We start from the raw sequence: 20,614 nt of genomic DNA, 5'->3' as shown, positions 1-20,614 counted from the left end.
GTAGCTGCAATAGAGAACAACAGAAAACTAACAAACTAATAAATGAGGGTTTAATTAAATATTCAAATTTTTAAAAGAGCTACTAGTAGCAAGGTCAGTGAAACGGAACTAAGCTACCTCTGCAACACACAGCAGGCTCCAATGCAGACCAGTGTGTGAGTTCCAGCAAGGCAGCATCTCTGATTTAATCCCCTAGCATTCTACACAAACAGAGTTTCCTCAAAGTCATCCCACTTCCTGCCTCAGGTGATGTGGAACAGCAGCAGCCCACTAACACGTCTCCTAGTTTCAGGTACTACCCTGCTACTCCAAAGAACAGGATGGAGGATTAAGACAAAGCTATTGCTGGTCTGGAGAACGAGGCTTTGGGAGAGCTGTGTCCTTTACATTCAGGAAAGGATCTCCATTTACAAGCAATAATGCTAATTACATCAGCTAATTATTAATGTTAATTACAAGCTAATTATCATCAGCTAACAGAATGCAACTGAAAGAGATGGATAGCTGACCCATCACCACCATCATTTTTAGGAAGATATAAACTGACAAAAACTGACATTTTAAAATCCTGATTGTACATAGTCCTGCAAGTATTTTGTCTTCTCAGGCTAACTACTAATGCCTGCTTTGTCCCTCACTTTGCTTTCTATTACTTACACTGCAAATACCAGATTTGGAGTTATTCTGTCAGGCCTTTGTAGTACCAAAAAAAATCAAACATGACAATTTCTTAAAAGCACAGAATAGTTAATCAAATTTGCCTGCATCTTCCTGGTTACCACTACTTACAAGTGGGCAATAAAAAAATTATTAGGTACTCTCCAATTTTGGATTAATCCTGGTAATTCTCATAGATTAAGATTTTGACTGTACTTCCATGACACTGTAAATAGTGGAAGAAAAGATAAGCCTAATAAGAAAAAATTCCAACATCAGAATCTCCTATTTCTAACAATTAAATTTATATAGCATTTGCTACATCTTAATACCAGATGCTAATGCAATATAGGTCAAGTTGCCTTGGTGTTTCATCAGAATGAACACACTACTTTGACCTTTAAGGGTACTCCTTACCACAAAATATCTGGTACTTTGTTTCTGATAAATTACGTCTTATAACAAATATATTAAGGACCCAAGAGGAAAAAGAAATCTCTCAGTATCAGAAAAAATACAAAGCACAAAGTAACTTTTAAATTTATTCTTAAGGACTACCATAAATCCAAAATAATATACAACAATACAACCAAATAATGAGCATTTGATAAGAACTGAGAATGTTTTATTCAAAATGTACTTAAAATCCTCTTTCAAGATATAACACTGTCATGTTTCTATGATATGAGAGAACACTAAAAAGCACAATATAAACCATGAAAGGTTCAAGACTATCTGTAAGGTCAAGGCAAGCAAAGCAGCTTGCAAAAAAGACAAAAAAATCAAGGATGTTATGGTTTGGACATCAAGGACAACCCAACAGTTCTGGAAATGCTTCCTCTCTCAAAGGTTTTAGACAGTATCCCTTTGTATTTGGCTGAGCACATTTCACTTTCTGCAAAGGACAAATCAGACCCCACTAAAGAAGCTGTCCCTACCTCACAGAACTCCTTGCAGTTACCAATCTGGGGGCAAAACAAAAGTGTTGTGATCAAATTATCCTGATTTTCAACTTCACAGCTGTATTTATTTCAATATATATTATCAAACCCCAAAACAATCTTCAGATATAAATATTTTCTTACTCACTGTTAAAACTAATGCAAATTCTGTACAACATTGATACAATTCCTGGACTATGCTGGAATTTGATATGCATATTAAACCCACATACAAGTTACTTCTAAAATTATTCCATAATATTCAAAAAGTAGTATAAATACTGATAAAGAAGTCCAACACATCTGGATGGCCAAAAGAACACAAACCTTTCATCATCCATTTCTAAGCTGGATTCACTTTCTGACAGTTGTCTGCAGAGAGCTTCCCTACGTTCCATTTCCCTCTGTAACTTTCTTTGAAGTCTCAAGTTTTCTTCTCTCATATGTCGCTCCTCTTCTAAGTATTGTGCCATCTTCTCTGAATCTGAAATTCATAATTTTGTCAAAAGTTTATTAAAATTCAATTTCTCAGGCAGCCAAGTATGTTGTGCCTAATTTTACTCCAACACTTCAAGATCAAGGTGTAGAAAATGCTCAGGATAGATCACTGAAAATTTTCACCTCTAAGTCATTAGTTCAAAGGCTAATTCAGAATAGTAACTATTAAAATAAACTATTGTTTGACATCAAGTTTGAAAATAAAATGTAAGAAAAACAAACAAAACTCACTACCATGAACCAAAAGTATTTTTTAAAATAAATTTGAAAAGAAAGAAAAATTCTATTAAGAAAACATAACTAAAACCATTAAGAAAAAATACTGATTCCTGCTCCATTAAAATAATGCTATTCCACATTTACCAAGATTTTCCTGCAACACACTGAAGAAATTATTTTGAAGGTATACTTTCATTTTGAAGGAGGAAGGACAACACAGGTTCTGAAACTCCAAACTCAAACTTGTATTAAAATTGCTACTTTATATATACTCTACAGCACTCTTTCAATTACACATCTTATCATAGAAACTCTCCAACAGAACATGTGCCAATATTAAAATACTACTAATAAAATTGTATTCAATTTTAATATTAAAAGCCAGCAAGAGGTCTACTTGGGGCAATTTGAGTTGTCAGTTCTAAACAAGTTCAGCAAACATCACTTAAATGGTCTGGTACCACAGATTATTTAAGGTGACAAAGTCAAATTATGAAAAGCTACAAAGCTTTGCAACAGATTACTTAAATAAAATGCAATATGTGATGAAGACTTCTGAGAAACACAATGTATTTTGTGAGATTGTGCAACATTTAAGCAAGCTTGCAGTTAAATCCCTGACATTAAGAAAACCCAAAACAACTCATCATGCTTTGTCATCACTCCTTTATGCAACAACCTTCAAGGTAAAGAATATTCCTCTTTTAGAGACCTGCTCCCAAACTATTAACAACATGTGATTTATCTCTCTTCTGTGGAAATATTGCCTTTAAGTGTCGCTTCCTGAACACTATTATCATACCACACCAGTTCCTAGAAGTGTTTCAGAAATAAAATATGTAATACAAGTATCAGAATTTCATCAGCAGATTTCATTAAGTACTTAAGAAGAATACTAGAGGTTCTCTAATGACCATGTATTACAGACACCAATCTGAAAACTGCATTTCAGTTTCATCTTCTGCTTGCAGGCTGGCACATCCACCATTCCTACCAGCTCTGCTATTTGCATTGCAGTTCTGTTTAACCTGTTCACAAAGGGAGAGAGTCCTTTTAAACCAAGCTCTTATTTTCAATGTAAATTTGACATTAATGCTTTCAATTTTTTACTCTAAATCACAGTAGTTGAAAAAGAAACCACTTAAAAAATAGAGGATACTTGAAATGAAATTAATTAGGCTGGATTTGCACAAAGAGTACTTTTAATCTAAGGCCTTGCTCTTGTTCTGAACTTCAGTCAGTGAAGGCTGCAGTGCAGAATTTGCAAGTACAAAGATTAGCTGTCCTCATCTTCTTTTAACAGCCACAAATTATTAATGCCACAAACTTGTGCACAAGGTCTCTGCAACAGAGCACTCTTGATCCATCATCACTGTCCTGAAGGAAGACCTCTGCCTTCAGTAATCTCCTTTTTTAAATGGAGGTCGAAATATTCCAGCTGGCCTGGTTGGCCAGAGAGGGCTGATCCTGACTTGTTCTGCATTTGCCCAGATTTTTCTGGCCATGTGCTGAGGTATCTCCCCACTCACCCATTGCACTGCAATGCCACTGACTCAGAACCAGGCAAAAGTGCTGCCTCCCAGACAGGAATTGCAGATTCAGCAGGAGGGAATGAAGGACTGGCACTGCAAAGTGCAAGGGAAGGTGCCAGCAGCCTCCTGGCAGCTGTGCTCAGTCCCCTCCTGGGCAAGCAGGGCAAAATGCAGCTCCCACTGCTGGCCAAGGGGCCCCAGCCTGCACCACAGGAACCTGTCACGGAACAGCTCTTTATGCTTCAGAGCCATCTCACACAGGAAAGGACACAGCAAACTAATGCTGCTATACTGTGCGACAGCTGCCTCAGGTTGCCACAATCATTAACAAGTGAAACTCTTACATACAGCTGACCTTTATTTCACTAGCTGTTAATTCTTTTGGGTAATTCTTAATTTGCAACATGACCCCTACAAAGTAGGCCATAAATATGTTTTGAAAAATTTGTATATTGAAATACTGCCAAGTTTCCAGAAAAAAAGATAGATATATATTTTTCTGGCACAAAATAGTCAAGGATTATTTTTTTATTCTTTCAGACATCCTTTTATCAAAGCTAAAGAACCCTCTAAACTACAGCATAAATACATCAACAAGCAATAACACTGCAATTACGAAAATGCTGTAATCTGAACCTGCCCCATGTTTTTCCACTTCTACCTTCAATTCAAACTTAAGAAAGTACACATAAAAATCTTACAATGCAAAAACTTGAGAAGATTTGAAACAAGCTGTTTACTCACGCTGTAACTGTGCAGCTCTCAGTTGTTTCTTTAACCTTTCCACTTCATTCTTTAAAAACCTGATATGTCTCATCATATTTTCAGGAGAGTCTATCTCCATTGATATGTCTCTGGGTGATGGTGGAGCAGATACTGGCTGGTCTAATTTCTCCTGCAAAATTCTGTATGAAAAAGAGTGCAAACTTTACCTTCCATTCTAATGAAAACCTCTTGTACCCCAGAAAGCCATTGCAAGGATTCTGAAAGGTATGCAGGGTTTATTTTAACTACTGTCTGAGGGGAGATACCTTGGGGAGGAGTTAGAAAGTTTAGTTTTTAACTCAAAATAAAAAAGGTAAAAAATATTGTCCTAATAAACTACAAAACCTGCAGTTCACTCAGGCTCAGGTGTTTTCTGAGGCCCCAGCCAAGATTTAGAGGGTCACATTAACATAACAATAGACACATAAAAATATCAGGTATTAATAACCATTAATCATTATTCTCTCCTATTTCCTCCTCAAACTGAGTTCTTGTTATTATAACATTTAAGAGAAGGTTGCTTTCATATGTAATTTTAATTTCAGCTGTTCCAATAATATAAAGAGTCACTGTCTTAATGTCTACTAAAGAAGCATTGGGAAGTCTCAATGGCATGAGTGCAAACCACTGAGAAAAAGATCAAGCTTTCTTTAAGCAGATAGGGAAAAAACAAGAGCTTCTCATATCACAACACAGCACAACACCATGAATTTAAAGCTGACTACAAACCAGAAGCTTTAAAAGGAGGCTATCAGCAGTAGGAAAAAAATCAATAAATTCCTTCAAGCTTTCCTAGGTAATTTCTTATACTAGTTAGTCTTATCTACTTTAAGCAATCAATAATGTGGCATCATGCTAACAAGGAACTTTTCAACTGCTTCATCTTCCAGATTTTCACAGATCAGACAACTCTTGTGGGACAGAGATGAACATATTTAATCCAGACACGATGTATTAAAAAGTATTGTATTTGCTGGGAATTCCCTGACAAAGGCAGGAATGATGCATCTGACTCCATGTTCTCAGAAGGCTAATTTATTAATTTATAATACTATATTATGCTAAAGAATACTATACTATACTAAAGAACACAGAAGGGATACTTACTAAATGCTGAAAAGGTAATAATGAAAACTCGTGACTCTCTCCAGAGTCTCAACACAGCTTGGCCAAACTGGCCAATGAGCCAAAACAACTCACAGAAGAATCCAATGAAACAATCACATGTGGGTAAACAATCTCCAAACACATTCCACATGTGAGCACAACAGAGGAGAGGCAAATGAGATAAGAACTGTTTTCCTTTTTCCCTGAGGCCTCTCAGCTTCCCAGGAGAAAAATCCTGGGCAAAAGGACTTTTTCAGAGAATATGAATGCCACAAAAATCCTCTCCCACAGTAACAAGAGCACTGTAACAACACAAACCGTTTTTCTGCTTCAAGCTTATCCATCCTCTTCCAGAGACGGTTCACTAGTGCTTCTTGTTCCTGCTCCAAAGTGTTCTCAAGGTCAATCTTCTCACGTCTTAGCTGCAGAGGAAAAACAATTACTGAAAATGATGGGCATGGATTTTTTGCAAGGAACTGCCATTAGGAAAGCTCCAACACCATTTTATGTAATGCTTCACAGGAGCAAGGAGAGGGGGAAGAGGAGACACAATTCAGGTACAATGCACTGGAAAAATCGAGATTGCACAGTTGTTATCTCCTTAACACAAGTTCTTCTCAGAAAACTTGTCCCTGGCCAATAAGCAAGAACATAAGCCCTGGATATGCAGGCACTGATGACTTATCAACCCTATTTAAAGACCTCTCCTATACCATGAATCTGTGAAATTCAAACTGAATTTACTGTTCAGTACAGCAATGTTTAATATTTTGAAAAGTTGTAGATGTTTTTCGTGGAAGAACCACAGTTAAGTAATCCAGAAATAGAAGAAAAGCCATGTTTGCCTTGTGCGCCTAGTGTTAGGTAAAGGACATAACAATATTGAAGAAAAATTACATGAGCTGCCTTAGGTGTTACTGTACCAATCCTTGCTAGCAAAACAAATGTAATTCTATCTAAGCAAAGGTTTTATAAAATTAAAAGCTTAACTTGACATTAATCACATTCACTTACTGTGTGAACAAGCATTCTTAATTCTACTACAAGTTAATAAAACATATAATGCAAAACCTTATACTCTGAAGTTAATTAAAGAAGATATAATGTAGACCCACACAAGATGATACCTATTATTAGTGTTTAAGTAGAAATACAATGCAAGTATTACTAAGAAGAGAATATTAAGAGGCACAGCTGATCTTACTCTGTAGCAATACAGCTGAACTCAAGAGGTTGTCAATAACAAATATTTGAGAACAGATCAACACCTTTACAGGTGGAAACCAGCATGGAAGCATTTTTCCAAGCCAAGCTTAGTTAACACCACTTTTCTGCTGGTCAAATTATCTTACATTAGAAAATGGAAAGACTGAAAACAGACATAAGCATTTGCCATTTATTACATCACTGGCTGAAGGGCTGTTGCAGCATCTAAATCTGCAAACTATTAGTGCTAACCACTAAATTAATGGTGAGAAACCCAAACAAAATATAAACTTACACACTTCAGGTACCAGTGCAAGTTTAATGAATGTACAACTTTCTCCTTTAAAGGTTAGAGGAATTAGTTACTGTGAGCAGAAGCAGACATAGGTTGATGAGTAATAGGGAACATACTTAGAAACACTGTCTGGCAAATCTTTCCATGTTTGAGTTTCCAGATGTACACTAACAGCTCAGGGAACGTACATCTCAATAAAAGAGAAGTCAGGAGCAACATGCCTCAGCCTCGCCACGAGGATGAGAATTTGGATCCTGAGCTACACTTTGTTCCCCACATGGCTGAGGTGGAGTGGTAGAAGAGCTAAGGGCTCAGCCCCAGGAGCACAGGGCACTCTGCCTCAGGGCTCCCCAGACAGTCTGGCCAATGCCTGGGGCTGGGAATGTGCAGAGGGAAGAAACTACACAAAATGTCCTGGCAATCTGCACACTGTGCTTCTACATTAGCAAAACCCAGATCTCCCCTACATTGCAGTTAGCTAGATAATCACATGATGAAAAAAGTGTTAGTGCATAATAATGTTATGATCTCTGCAGCAATGGCTTTTGCATTATTTCAATACAGCATGGCTTAGATTCACCTGCTCTTAGTCTTTTTACAACTATGTTTTGATCTAGCAACAAACAAACCCACAAGAACATACAGGTGAAAAGAAATCCGTATCTTTTAATGGTAGGAAGAAGAGCACACTGGAATTTAAAGACAGAGTGAATTATTTATAAGCCTGGATTTGAAAAATCTCAGATTACATTTAGTATTATAGCAACCATCACCAAGGCAGTGGAGTCCATTAATTATAAATCTGCTTGTAGGTGAGCGTGCACAATGGCAAAGTCGAACCATCAGCAACAATACCCAAATACGCCTTGTGTTGTGCTCTGAAGCTGCTCTGACAAAGCACCAAAGAAAGCAGGTGAAACAGGTCTAGAATATCCAGCAATATGAAAACACACTGGAAACAAGGACCATGACAACTGGCACAACACTTATGACAAGGAAAGTTTCTCCCACTGTCAGGATTTTAAAGTTTAGAGGAGGAACACCTTGAATGGCACCTACAACAGAAGCAAGTGGAGCATCTTGTTGAGAACTGGGAATTCAAAGAATTGGTGTATTTGGCTTGGTACTCAATAGTTTCAGGTGAACTTTGAAATGTACTCCAGTCAATGACTTTTTTAGCAATGTGGTAATATTCTGAAATAAAATGAGCAGGATGGGATTATGCTCAGGACTAAGTCAGTAGCTCTGTCATACTAGGGTCACTCTACAGAAGTTCAGTGCTAGATTCTAATCAAGCATCACCCGATTTTGATCACTGAAACAAAGAAGCATTGCTTGCTTTTCAGACCATCTCTTCAGAGGAAAAGTAAAATTCCTTTAAACCTTCCTCACCACCCACTTGTGTTTCTTCTTACTCTCTCTCTCACATGCACTTACTTTACTTCAAAATGCAGCTAAAATATCAATTTAATGTGTATTTCTGTATTATTGATTTGTCAACTGTCTTGCCAACTTATTAAAGAGCACAATTGTTCCCTCCTGAAATGAAGGTTTTCCAAATCAAAGTTGAATTTGCTCATCTCTGCCTAAGCCCACTATCCCAAATTTTACTTCTCTGCTTCTCATCTCCACCTTGCCCTTTGCAGCTTTAATTCTCTGCTGCTTTCCAAGAAAATATTTCCCCAAAATTTTTCCATCTCATGTTTCTTCTCCTTTCAAAGTAGACACAGGAGATAATTATTAGCAGTTTAGCTGTTATTTCTCATCTCCTAACTGCACCAATTCTAGTTTCTCACTGCACTGTATGAAATAGAAAAGCAATTAAAAATAGTAACAGCAAAGTACACACACTTGGCCTCTGTAGGGCAATCCTGACAGCTATTTATTTCCTATCAAACCACTGAACTGGAACACAGAACATTATTGCTCGTTTTAACTGAGTCATTCTGTTAATGAAATAGTCACATGCTGTAAATTTCTTCACCATTTGCCTTCAGAGAAGAATGCTCCGCTGACTTAAAGCTGACTTAAGAAATTATTTCAGGTCACATTTGAAACCTAAGATCCAATTTAGCTTTTATTAAGGAATACTGTTCTATGCAACCAGAAATCAGCTACCTCCTGATCACCTGTGGTATAAGCAGTTCAGATGAAAAAAAGGAAAGAAGAAGCAAAGAACACAAAGCACAGATAATTCACTCTCTCTATTTTAGAAACAACATTTTAGTGAACATATGCTGTAATTATCTGCTCACTGACTAGTGACAGATCTCAATGTAGCCCAGTTTAAAGCACTGGAGTTCTCCTTCCAAGCCCTGTTTAACAGGTGTTCTGATGGTTGTGCTGCAGATTGTCACAATCTCTCTTCCTTAATTCTCTCTATGTGCAATGAAGGCAACATGAGTCTCCTCACAATTTTGGGTTGTTTCTTGCTAGGTACAGCACATGCCCCAAGGCTGCTGCTTCAGCTGGTTAATTAGCACAATCAGCATTTTTAATTAGTGTGAGGAAAGAAAGGGTACTGAAGCCCTAACTAACCTGATATTTACTCTACCTTACTGTGAGGGAAAACAAAGGCATACAGTGAATTACACTAAATTCACATGGAATTTCTAAGCAAGACTGACAGGTAAATTTAACCATCTTCACAAAGTTTTCAAAGCCAGGTACTAAAGACCTTTGTGCATCTATGCTTTTTGAACAGTGTATCACTGACATTTAGATGCAGCAACAAGTTTCAAATTTTATGATTTCACAAGTCAGTCTGTCCAGAATGAGACAAAAATAATACCATGAAGATTTCACCTATGGCTCATGCTAACATTTCAAAGACTGCCACAGCTTAGTATGTTAAGCTTACTTTGCATTTTGATTAAGTGGCAGCCACCACCACCTTGTGGCTAAGAGAGTTATTTCAACCTCATGCTAATTTCCATGCTGGGTAAGGATTTGTTGGTAACTACATATTCCTACCTTTTATTTTTCAGTTTGTTCTATAGGTCTCTCCATATAAATGTTATCATGAGAATCAAGATCACTTGATCGTTTAGATAGCCATTAACTAATTTATCCATGCCAACAGAAAAAGGAGACTCATACAAAACTGGCAACAATTCAGATTACCAGCAACCAAAAAAGCTCCACAGCAGAAGAAATCACAGAGATAACACACTATATTTACATCATCTGAATTATTGGACCTGCACATGCCAGAAAATGTGGAGTCCTTTAACAAGCCTAAAGGTTTCACCAGCTTGCCATTTAAGTCAAAAGGTCTCCTACTGACACCACTGAGATGCTTTGATGCAGATGCCTAAAATCAGACATGAGCACTCCCAATGTCTAAACATCCTGTGAAAACACAGCCAAACAAGGGGTGTTTTATCTCTGCAATCTTCATGACTGCCTGGGGAGAAAGGGAGCTGGATGCAGTCTCACTTCAAGGCTTCTGAAGGATACACACAGCTGACAACTCACAGATAGCTGTGCTATCCAAGCTGCCACCAAAAGGTGACCTAGAGCACAGCCAGACCACAAACAGATCATTTACTACTGTGCTTAGCACCACCAGAAGTGACAGTCTTTTCTCACCAGCAGCATGAGTGGAAGATGATGAACAGCAACAGGCAACATTATTTACAAAACCGCTGCATTTGCAAAAGTCACTGCTGTCCAGCAGACATGAAGGCCCACACAAAGGCTACTGTAACAAATATACTATAGACACTCAGATATAATGGCCGTGAAAAAAACTAATCCAAGTTTCTCACAATAAACTATGTTACTTTTCTATTGCTTTGGAAGCTGAACTGACTTTTCTACATTCTCAATACTGCCCAGTTTCTTACATGCTTAAAACATTAAGTCAAATCTAAGACAAAAGAAAGACTCGGGGTTTTTTTCAGTCATATAATGGTGCAATGAAAGAGTTACCTGCTCCAGGGTGAGCTGCTTCGAAATTGTATCATTTTCCAGTTTTTTAATCTTCTTCATCAGTTTGTTCACTTGGAATTCCTGTTCCTGTTCTAAATGCTGCTCCAGTTCAGCTTTCTCATGTTGCAGCTAAAAATTCAGGAGACATGTAAATATTTTAAACAAATAAAAGCATGAACTTATGCACCTTTTATATATTTATTCACACATTTATTCCTGCTCCATGTTAAATTCTCTACTGATGCTTCTCAAAAAACTTCAAAATGCACAACCCACCTAACAGCTCTTCAAAAAAGGGCATTTTAAACTGTGCTGCATATTTACAATGCACAGAAAAGTAATTTCCAACTATTGAATCAGTGAAATTAAAATAGATTATTTTATATACTATATATAATGTATTATAGACATTTCCACAGTAAAAATCTATCATAATGTTCAGAAAAGCATTAATTTCAATCTAAATGCATCATCTCAAAAACACCCAAAGCACAAAATGCAGGTCTGAGCACTTCCTTCTCCAGGCAGCTGAAAGCTGAAAATTGTGACCAAAATCATACTAATGGAATTGCTGTGCAACTAGTTTACAAACCACAAAAAAAATTTCTAATTTATATTCCTATGCTATTAAAATCAAACTGTCCTGATGACATAAAATTACTGGTTATTTCAAATCAATGTTGTATGTTTTCTTAATATTGAAAGGGTTTTTTTCATTTAATATGTTCAATGGAGAAGAAAAATTTAACTCTCAAGCAGATGGAATCAAAAAATCCCCCTCATTTTAACATAAAGTACAGCTTGGAGTAGAGTGCCTCTGAGACAGGGATCCAAGTCTTCCTGTGGATAGAACAGTGTGACTGGCACCATGGCACAAACACGTGAACCTGCCTCAGGAAAAAGCAAATGTCACCAACACACAATGGTGTCACTACATTGTGCTCTGACCATCCACTGACAATTGCAAGCACCTTTTTCCACCTGCTTATTTTGTCTATGCCAGTTCTTCTGGCTAGCACATAACAACCTGTAAGATCACAGTGTTAAATGTGTGAGGAAAAGCTGAGGAAATGGAGACACCTTGGAGTCATGGACACAAATCAAGGTTGCTGGATAGACACAGGGAAGGAATAGACTTGGATTTTGAAACAAGCTAAAATTGCTCATTTGTTAATTCAGCTCCTTTTGCTCCTATTTAGAGACAAAATGGTCTGTGAAGTGCAGCCTGGCAGAGAGGTCAAGGCAAAAGGCACAGAGAGGAAGAAGAGCAACAGGCAGACAGCAACTACTTGGCAATATACATATGGGAAAAGTTTGGGGTTTGTGTTTTCAGGGCTTGTCAATGCTGAGATCTGTTTTTTCACAATTTAAAACAAATACCAGAACAGCAAACTCTTAATAGAACATATTTACTTCATTTTACAAGGAAAGAGAAAAATATTATTAACACTCCCAAAATATATGAGTGATGTCTGTCACTTACATAGGGTAAAATAATTTTTCCCTTTTATTTTCTTTGATGACAAAACCAAACCAAAACAATAAAAATTCAGTTATTGATGAAACCTTAATGCTGAAGAATAGAATTGCTAACAATAAGAAAATATTCCCTGGCACAATACAGGTGGATAGTTTCTATTTCACTTAGTAAAGTAAAAGAGTTTTTCCCAACTGCTTGGAATTATATGCAATTATAGTAACAATAGTCTACAGATAACACCTGCCAGCTATAGAGAAGGAAAAATGTATTACAAAGTGTCACCTTGATGCCAATGTCTTACAGACGTTGAATTGCATATGAAAACAGAAGGAGAATTTTCAGCTCTGTAAGATTAGAGATGGGTTTGGTGCAAGAGAGACAGTGACTAGTCTGAAGTGAGAATGGGGCTACCCAACACAAAGCTTAGCAGCAGGACTGTGTGCCTCAGCTCACTTAAGTTCTAAACAACTACAGCAATACTTTCTCTCTGCTGAAACAAGTGTCCTCATACAATGCAGGGCCATGTTTGCCTTCCTTCCTTCCTGTACTGGCTTACTTCTGGGATAGTGGGAAGTGTTTTTATGAAGTAATGGAGCCAATGGATGAAGTTCCCCTTAGAAAATGAACCCTCATTTATCCCCCAGACTATGACCTTGTACAATCTATTTTTAGGTAATCCAGGCTCTCAAAAGTTGTCCACTTCTTCCCTCACTGCATCCTGAAAGTCCTATTTATTAACAACTTAGTATCAGCAGTTTGCCTCCTCTTTATGTCCAGATGTTCATCAAATAATTGATAGATGAGCTGGCTCTGTTTATTCAGCACAATCCCATTAGCATCCTTGAGTTGATGCATGGTATTTTGGGAGCAGGAAGAGTAATAGCTTATGTTTACAGGCTCACAATTTTTTAAAGGATTGTCAAGAATCAGACTTACATAACAAACATTTCTGTACAGACATCCAATTACTTACCTTGCCTGACTACACATGCTGTTATCCTGGTATGTTTTAATATCTTACTTTCAAGGACAACTACTTGGACCAATCTGCACTTCAAAAATATAAGGGTGTTGAAAGAAAATCTGAATTTGATTTCGAAAAGGACTGGTCTCCAATTTAAAGCAACTGACTTGGTAAGATTAAACGATATTAAAAATAAATTCTTCTTTGGAGCAGCCTTGTTTCACAAGTGGTAAATTTTCAAGATTTACTACTTTAAGTTTCAAAACAGTAACTCAACAGGTCCATGTCCACCACTGCAAGAACTGAGCCTGCATCAAAACACTTCTCACGATATTCTGCAATATACTGCTACCATTCTATAACGACTAGCAATTGAGGATGCTATAAAAAACATTTTCCATGCTTTTTTAGAGACTTCATCAGGTAAACAAAAATATAACTACATGAAGTACATAGGAAAATATCATAAATATTTATAAGGCTTATAAGAACTTTATCAGGGATGCATGTGATAAAAATCTTCTGTTTACTCTAAGATCTCTGTTGAGATGCATGTGCTCCTTCATTTCTGCAACACTCAAACTAGACAATTAATAATTATTCAAAACAAAGGAAATCTATCTAATAAAATTGTACATTCATTCATTTGGCTTGTAGAGACAGTCAACGTTAGAGTTATAAGAAGATATTTTTAAGCAATGGCATGGCACCAGAAAGACAGTGTTATTCCAGTGGAAACACCTTCTTTTATGTGCTACCATGCCTGTTTAAATTCAGTCTAGCATATAGTAAAGGGTTTCAAAATTAATTTCTGATATTGCAAACCTGATGGCAGCCTGTGATTTATAACAGTGATGCACATGGGATTGGGGGGTTCTTGCTGGCTGTCAGGAGGAGCACTGCAGCTCTGGCAGGCAGCTCCCACATTCAAAATGTTTTAATGTTCTGGGAGCTAATTCCAGAGGCCAGGCCGAATGAGAGGCATAAACCCCTGCAACTGTGACAAACAAAGGTCTGACAAAGCAACAAATACACAGGCACTGTGAAAAAAAGTCCCTCTGCTAGGTGCCTTTCAACAGAGTAATACAGCAGTAATTTTGAAACAGGCACAGAGCTGCAAATACTTGAAAAAGAATACTCTCACTTGGGAGAGTGCAAATCATATGCAGTTTAGCAGAAGTACCTCTCCTCGGTTCCAAAATGCAAAGTTTTAGACAAAACAACACATTTATATGCAATTTTTTCCCTTACTCATACAAAAAGCAGGAAGCCATTTGATGTACAATGTCTGACAGCATGAATGCTCTAAGTCTAGTGCCAGGTCAGACCAACACTGCCTGGCAAACCCAGAGATTATGAGTTAATCCCAAAGAACAGTGGAGCAACCAACTGGAGACTCCTGTATTCCTGGGTTAGTCATTATTCAAAGTCTGCATCTAATTTAGCTAGAATTCCCTGCAGAGCAAAGATGCCAAAAATGGAAGTGGGCATTTATGAGTTCATTATTCTCCTAATAAGATAGAATTGCTACACTCTAGTGAGTAATGGTAAGTATTGGCACCCATACATTTCAGGAAATTAAAAAAAAAGGAAATTATAATTATCTTACCTTCCTGGTCTAAGAAATCATTAGTCAAGAATGTAGCCCTACATCTGTATGATGGGAAGACTATTCAATTACAGAAAAGATGCTCTAATAAACTCTAAACTGACCATGTGATATGTGCCAATAATACCCTCTTTGCAAACAATGAATTTGTTTAGCTTCTCTTCTCCAATTTTTAACCTGTTGTTCTATGTGGGTATAATTTCCAGGGTCCAACACTGAAGAATCAACAAATAATCTTCAGACAACAGATAATCTTTCAGAAAACAAAAAACATCAAGTACTATTTTCAGCTGTTTGCTGTTTAAAAAGTTGCCTGCAACTCATCAATATTCTAATGTCAATTTACTAAATCCATGATCTCTGAAGAATTGAAAAATTACTTTCATGGAAACAAACAGTAATATTGAAATGTTCCCTAATTCTACAGGTAAGCAAGCTCTTTAGTGGAAGGAACAATTTCTTCTGTATCATTTATAAGCTGCTAACCACATTACTGATGTTTAGGAGACTAGATTGATATCCTGGTTTTGTATTTCACAGCAATTTTATCACATCAAAGACATAATCAAGCCATGAAATGAGATCTGCATTCAGCATACACACAAACAGAAAAACAGCTTTAATATTAAACTGTTGGCTTTAAAACAAGTTCTCCACCTGTACTGCAAGTCTTGAGCCACTGTAAAGGTATGAAAAGTCATCCAGAAGTATGGAAAACAGAATCTGCTGACCAGTGAAGGGAAGGGTTAATAACACCTTAGCATATGCCATAAACAGAAACACACTGGTGCCTAGGCACAAGCCACAAAAGTTCCAGCTCTGGCCTTGTGGAGGAGCATTGATATAATCCTTATCTCCTCTGGGCACTGAAGTTTTCAGGTGAACCTCTAAGCAAGAAATTCCATGCCACTCACCCCTCACAGGCAAACCACCAACACCACCAGGATGCTGACACCTGCTCTCTTTTTCTCTTTTACCTGGATTATTATTCAGATAGGACAAACTCACAATTTACTCTCAAATATTGCTACCTAATGGTGCTGAGAGAAATCACATAGCTTCAGGATGAACAATTTGGAACACAGCTGCATTTATGAACTGCTGTATTTTGAAACCTTCTGGTTGACATAACCATATTTATCAAAGGCTTACAGCAAGGCCACATGGAATGAAATCCAAGGCTGCAGGTGGGGATCAGAATTTTACCTCCATACTCTTGTAGGTATGGCTATACAGCTTTTTCTTTCAGCACAAGCCTGCAGCTTGCCTGCTGAAAGCTGGGCAGTATCTGTGGGATGATGTTGAATCCACAACTGAGGATTTTCTCCAGATGCTGCACAAAAGGTGAGAATAACTCCAGCTTTATGTTTGCATTCTGTTTCAGATGCTTCTCTGCATCTTTCTCTCACCAATGAGAATGAAGTTGCACCCATTAAGGGTTTCCAACAGACAAACAGCACAATCCCCTTGCCTTGTTTCATACATAACAAGCCAAGCATCCCTTGGCCATTTTGAGAACAGTAGAATGTTTCCTTTTTCTTTAACTTGGGGCAAAAGTCAAAGGATAGTTTCTGAATGCCCGTAACAAAAAAAAAAAAAAAAGAAAAAAGAAAAAAAAAAGTACTTTTAGGTTGACAAGAAGTTTATATTTCTCTTTGCAAACCTATTTTGCATAATTTTAGCAATTTAAGAATGCTACTAAAGATAGTTTAAAAAAAAACTGTTAAAACAATCTCATTCTAGGGAAAAGGGTAAGCATATTTGAAGCAATTACTCGATACAACAATTTACTTGCTGTAGAACTTTGTGGCACAAATTTGTGTCCAAGGTCATGATATGACTTCAAAACCTTTCAAACAAATCAGGTGTAATCCATGCTTTTACATTTAAAGTAAGTTTTGGTTTCCTCTTTAAAATGTATACTACAGTCCCACATAACCTGGTTCTGTAACAGATTTCTACATCTCCCTTTCAATTAAACAACATTGTTCAGTGTACCATTTCTCCCTTTACTGCAAGAGACTTCAGTGGAAAGCTTTTTCTACAGTGATATCCACATCTTACTTCAATTAGAAAAGAACAGTTGATAGCCCTATTTTACTGCCATCTGCTTCTCTGTTTTTAAATGAAAATGTATGGCTTAGAAATCAAACATGTCTCTTACTCAGAAACATCCTTGTCACTCCTCAAGAACAGCAAGGGGAAATAGTAATACCAAGTAAGGGATATTTTATCCTGCTACTGAGCTTCCTGTGTGATAACAGGCACCAAAGAGACAAAGTGAGAGAAGGCCCAGTTTTCAGTGACAAAAGCACCAGATGGGATTAGCTCTGCTGGTGTTTCCAAATACTGCATTTCCTAACATGCCTTCAGTCTCCAGCTGCAGAACACAGCAATGCTTACAACATACAAATTAGCTCCTTTTGAAGTGCCTGGTTTTTCATGACAAAGCTTAGAACTGATGGCATGAAAAAAGCTCAGGCAGATCACATTAAACACTCCCCTAACTCAGCACCCTGTCTCCTACAGGAGCCAACAGCAGGTATTCAGGCAAGACTGTGAGAACAGAGCAACCATGTAGAACACTTCCAACAAATACCGAACCACTTTCTAAAAATTAGCAACTTGGGTAATGGAAAGAGGCTTCTCTGCCACAACTGGCCCAGCATCTTCAACTTTTTACTTTTACCATCAAACTGATGTGTTTTAATTCAATGGGAGCAAGGGTTTTGTTACAAGTACGGACAAATTTGCATTAAAAGTTCCCTTTGAGCATTGCTGCACATTCTTGTATATAAAATTTAATCTTTTAGGACTTGTGTTAAGAATCAAATACTCCAGAAAAGAAAGTGTCTTTCACTAACATTTTAAATTAATCAGTAACTCTTGTCTGGAAGGCAGATGACATTTACTGCAAGCTATACCTATTTTTGCATCATTATACAAACTTTCAGGTTCTCAAAGTTGAGTTCACAGACGCAAACTTCAAAGCAACACATTAAAAAGAAAGGTCACTCACTATACATCTTGTACTTTGCTTTTATCAAGTGTCAGCTTTCCAACCTGCCCACTTCCCTCAGAGTGCAGACACAAACACAAAAGTTCAGTCACCAGTCAGTCCTGAGGCTCCTGGAAAAAACATCAGTAAAGGCACCAATTACCTGCATCAGTTTTCTTGAGAGCTCATTAGTGAGAAATTCCTCTTCCTTTTCATAGTTTACTGCAAGTGTTTCTTTTTCTTTCTGCAGAGCTTGAATCTTCTTAAATAGAGTATTACTGATGAATTCTTCTTCCTGCTCTGCCCTTGCTTGCTGTGAAATAAAAACATAGTTTTGAGAAAAAAGGGAGCAAGTTTCCTTTCAAAACAGCTGCAATTATTCAATTTCCCTTTAAATGCCTATCATCCTAGAGGCCTGTAGGCTGGACCTAAGTGCTCTTACCAACCCCTTCTATAATGTTTAGCACCTTTTTTCATTTTTTGTTTTCAACCTTTTGACTTGAGAAACTGCACTGGTGCTTTAAAGTAGCCTCCTCCCAACCAAATGCACAAACTCCTCAACCTTACAAACTTTATAAAAGCATTACAGACTCAGACAACTATTTTTACCTACTCTATGCCTGAAAAGGAGCTCCTGCCTAAATGTTCTCCATTACAAGCACAGCTCAGACTGCTGCATGCATCACTGTGCCCCCTTTTCAGACCCCTTAGACTGAGCTCTGCTTTCCAAGAGTCAAATAATGCTCCTCTTCTTTCACCCCGATATGCAGAGCCAGAGGTAGCACAGCTCCTCTCACAGGAATTCCTACCCCACCACCAGGAAAACAGCTGTGATTCCTCCACTGCTAATCCAATACATACAACAGCAACTCACAAAAATGCTATGGGGCCTTAGCTTTACTCCAAGCTACTCTGGAAATCTTCTCCATGCATTATTACTACAAGTGACAATTTCCATTTCAGCTTACTGCACCCTGCACTGCTCCACAGAAAGCCAGCCTGGGACACTGCTCTCTTGCATTCCCTACAGTTCAGATGTTTGTATGGTTTTAAGCATAAAGGTGATAAATGGAACATAAAAAGGATCTTTTGAAAGCCTGCTCTGAAAGGCCATGAAGGGTACTTCAAATGGGCAAATGAATGATCACAGCTACAAATTGGTACAGCCAACTCTTAATGCCACAGTTCAAAGCCTAGAACAACCAAATGACAGAAATACTGCATTAAACCAATGAGGCAAGTTAGTGCTAGGAGTGATTTTATTCCCTGCAATAAAACCCATGACTTGAACTGCACATATGTGATTTGCCCTGATTCTAATAAAATTACACCAGCTTATAGCTTATGCAAACATTCTGCAAGCTTTATTTCAGCAAACTTAGACGAAAATTTAAGAACAGAAACAGACACATTACTGAAAGCTTATCTTCCATAATCCTCTGCCCAAAATGTGCCAAAATAACAATCTCTTTATACTTATTGCACACTGGAAAATGCTTGAAAGATTTCATTATGTCAGTGATCTTTTAACTGGAATGATACATTCCCTAGTGGTCCAAGAGCCAATTACTTAGACACCTTCAACATCTAGGAGAAAAGTTAATTAAAGAACATAACTGTCTTTCAATCTGGTGAAACAATATGACAATTACAAATTTTCCTCTTGGTATCACCAATATCATAAAATCTAAAGCAGTGGTTTGGAAACTTCCCAGTTGAGTCCTCATTCCATCAAGTCCTTCTCTTCACATCTTTGTCTGTGCTTTCTTGTGTCTTCTCCCATCTCTACTTCTTTCTTCACATGGCTCGTTCCTACAATCTATCTGCCACAGCTCCCTTCTCCCTGTCACCACCAGAGCTGGTACAAACCCAACCAGAAAAAAAAAAAACAAAAAAAGAAAGAAAAGCAAAAAAAAGCCAGGTCAGGTAGAGTTTGCTGGCTTAGCAGCTCAGGTCCTGCACAACACCTCCTCTCTTATGTACTGCATCTCCACAGCAGAGAACAGCTATTCCAGCATGTTCAGCAGTGGTATTACTGTCACATCAAGAAAATAGAGATTTGTCCAAGAGGTCTGAGGAAATGTTACATTGTCAGCTCACATCTCAATGGATTAAAACTCCTGGAATCAAACTGATCTGAATAACATCATCTATCAGCTTCTAAATGTGGCTTTACTTAGAGCTACTAACCATCTTATGTCTTCAGAGACATTCCAGAACAGAGTAAACAAGTCAAATTGCAAGGGCTCATTGTCCTCAAATCATTAAAATTCATGCATACTGTTCCAAAATCAACTCCTCCACTGCCTTCACTACATAGGATTTCTACTTGTGTCTGGTTTTCAATGCTTCAGACAACAGAAGACAGTAACACAGACCAAGCTTACCTAAAATTAAACTAGAAAGCACT

At 37.6% G+C, this 20,614-nt stretch overlaps 1 protein-coding gene across 1 annotated transcript in view; it reads right to left on the bottom strand.

The window, feature by feature from the left end:
- CCDC6 (coiled-coil domain containing 6) overlaps positions 1-20,614 on the bottom strand; it is a 48,245-nt gene that overhangs the window by 10,216 nt on the left and 17,415 nt on the right. The window contains exons 2-6 of the mRNA XM_058029106.1: positions 18,368-18,517; positions 11,154-11,282; positions 6,038-6,141; positions 4,592-4,752; positions 1,926-2,082 (exon numbers count right to left, since the gene is read on the bottom strand). Of these exons, the coding sequence (XP_057885089.1) occupies positions 1,926-2,082; positions 4,592-4,752; positions 6,038-6,141; positions 11,154-11,282; positions 18,368-18,517 (701 nt within the window). The remainder of the gene's footprint in view (positions 1-1,925; positions 2,083-4,591; positions 4,753-6,037; positions 6,142-11,153; positions 11,283-18,367; positions 18,518-20,614) is intronic.

Source organism: Melospiza georgiana, chromosome 8, assembly GCF_028018845.1.
Source record: "Melospiza georgiana isolate bMelGeo1 chromosome 8, bMelGeo1.pri, whole genome shotgun sequence".
Lineage (NCBI taxonomy): Eukaryota > Metazoa > Chordata > Aves > Passeriformes > Passerellidae > Melospiza > Melospiza georgiana.
This window is presented reverse-complemented; position numbering and strand designations above follow the sequence as displayed.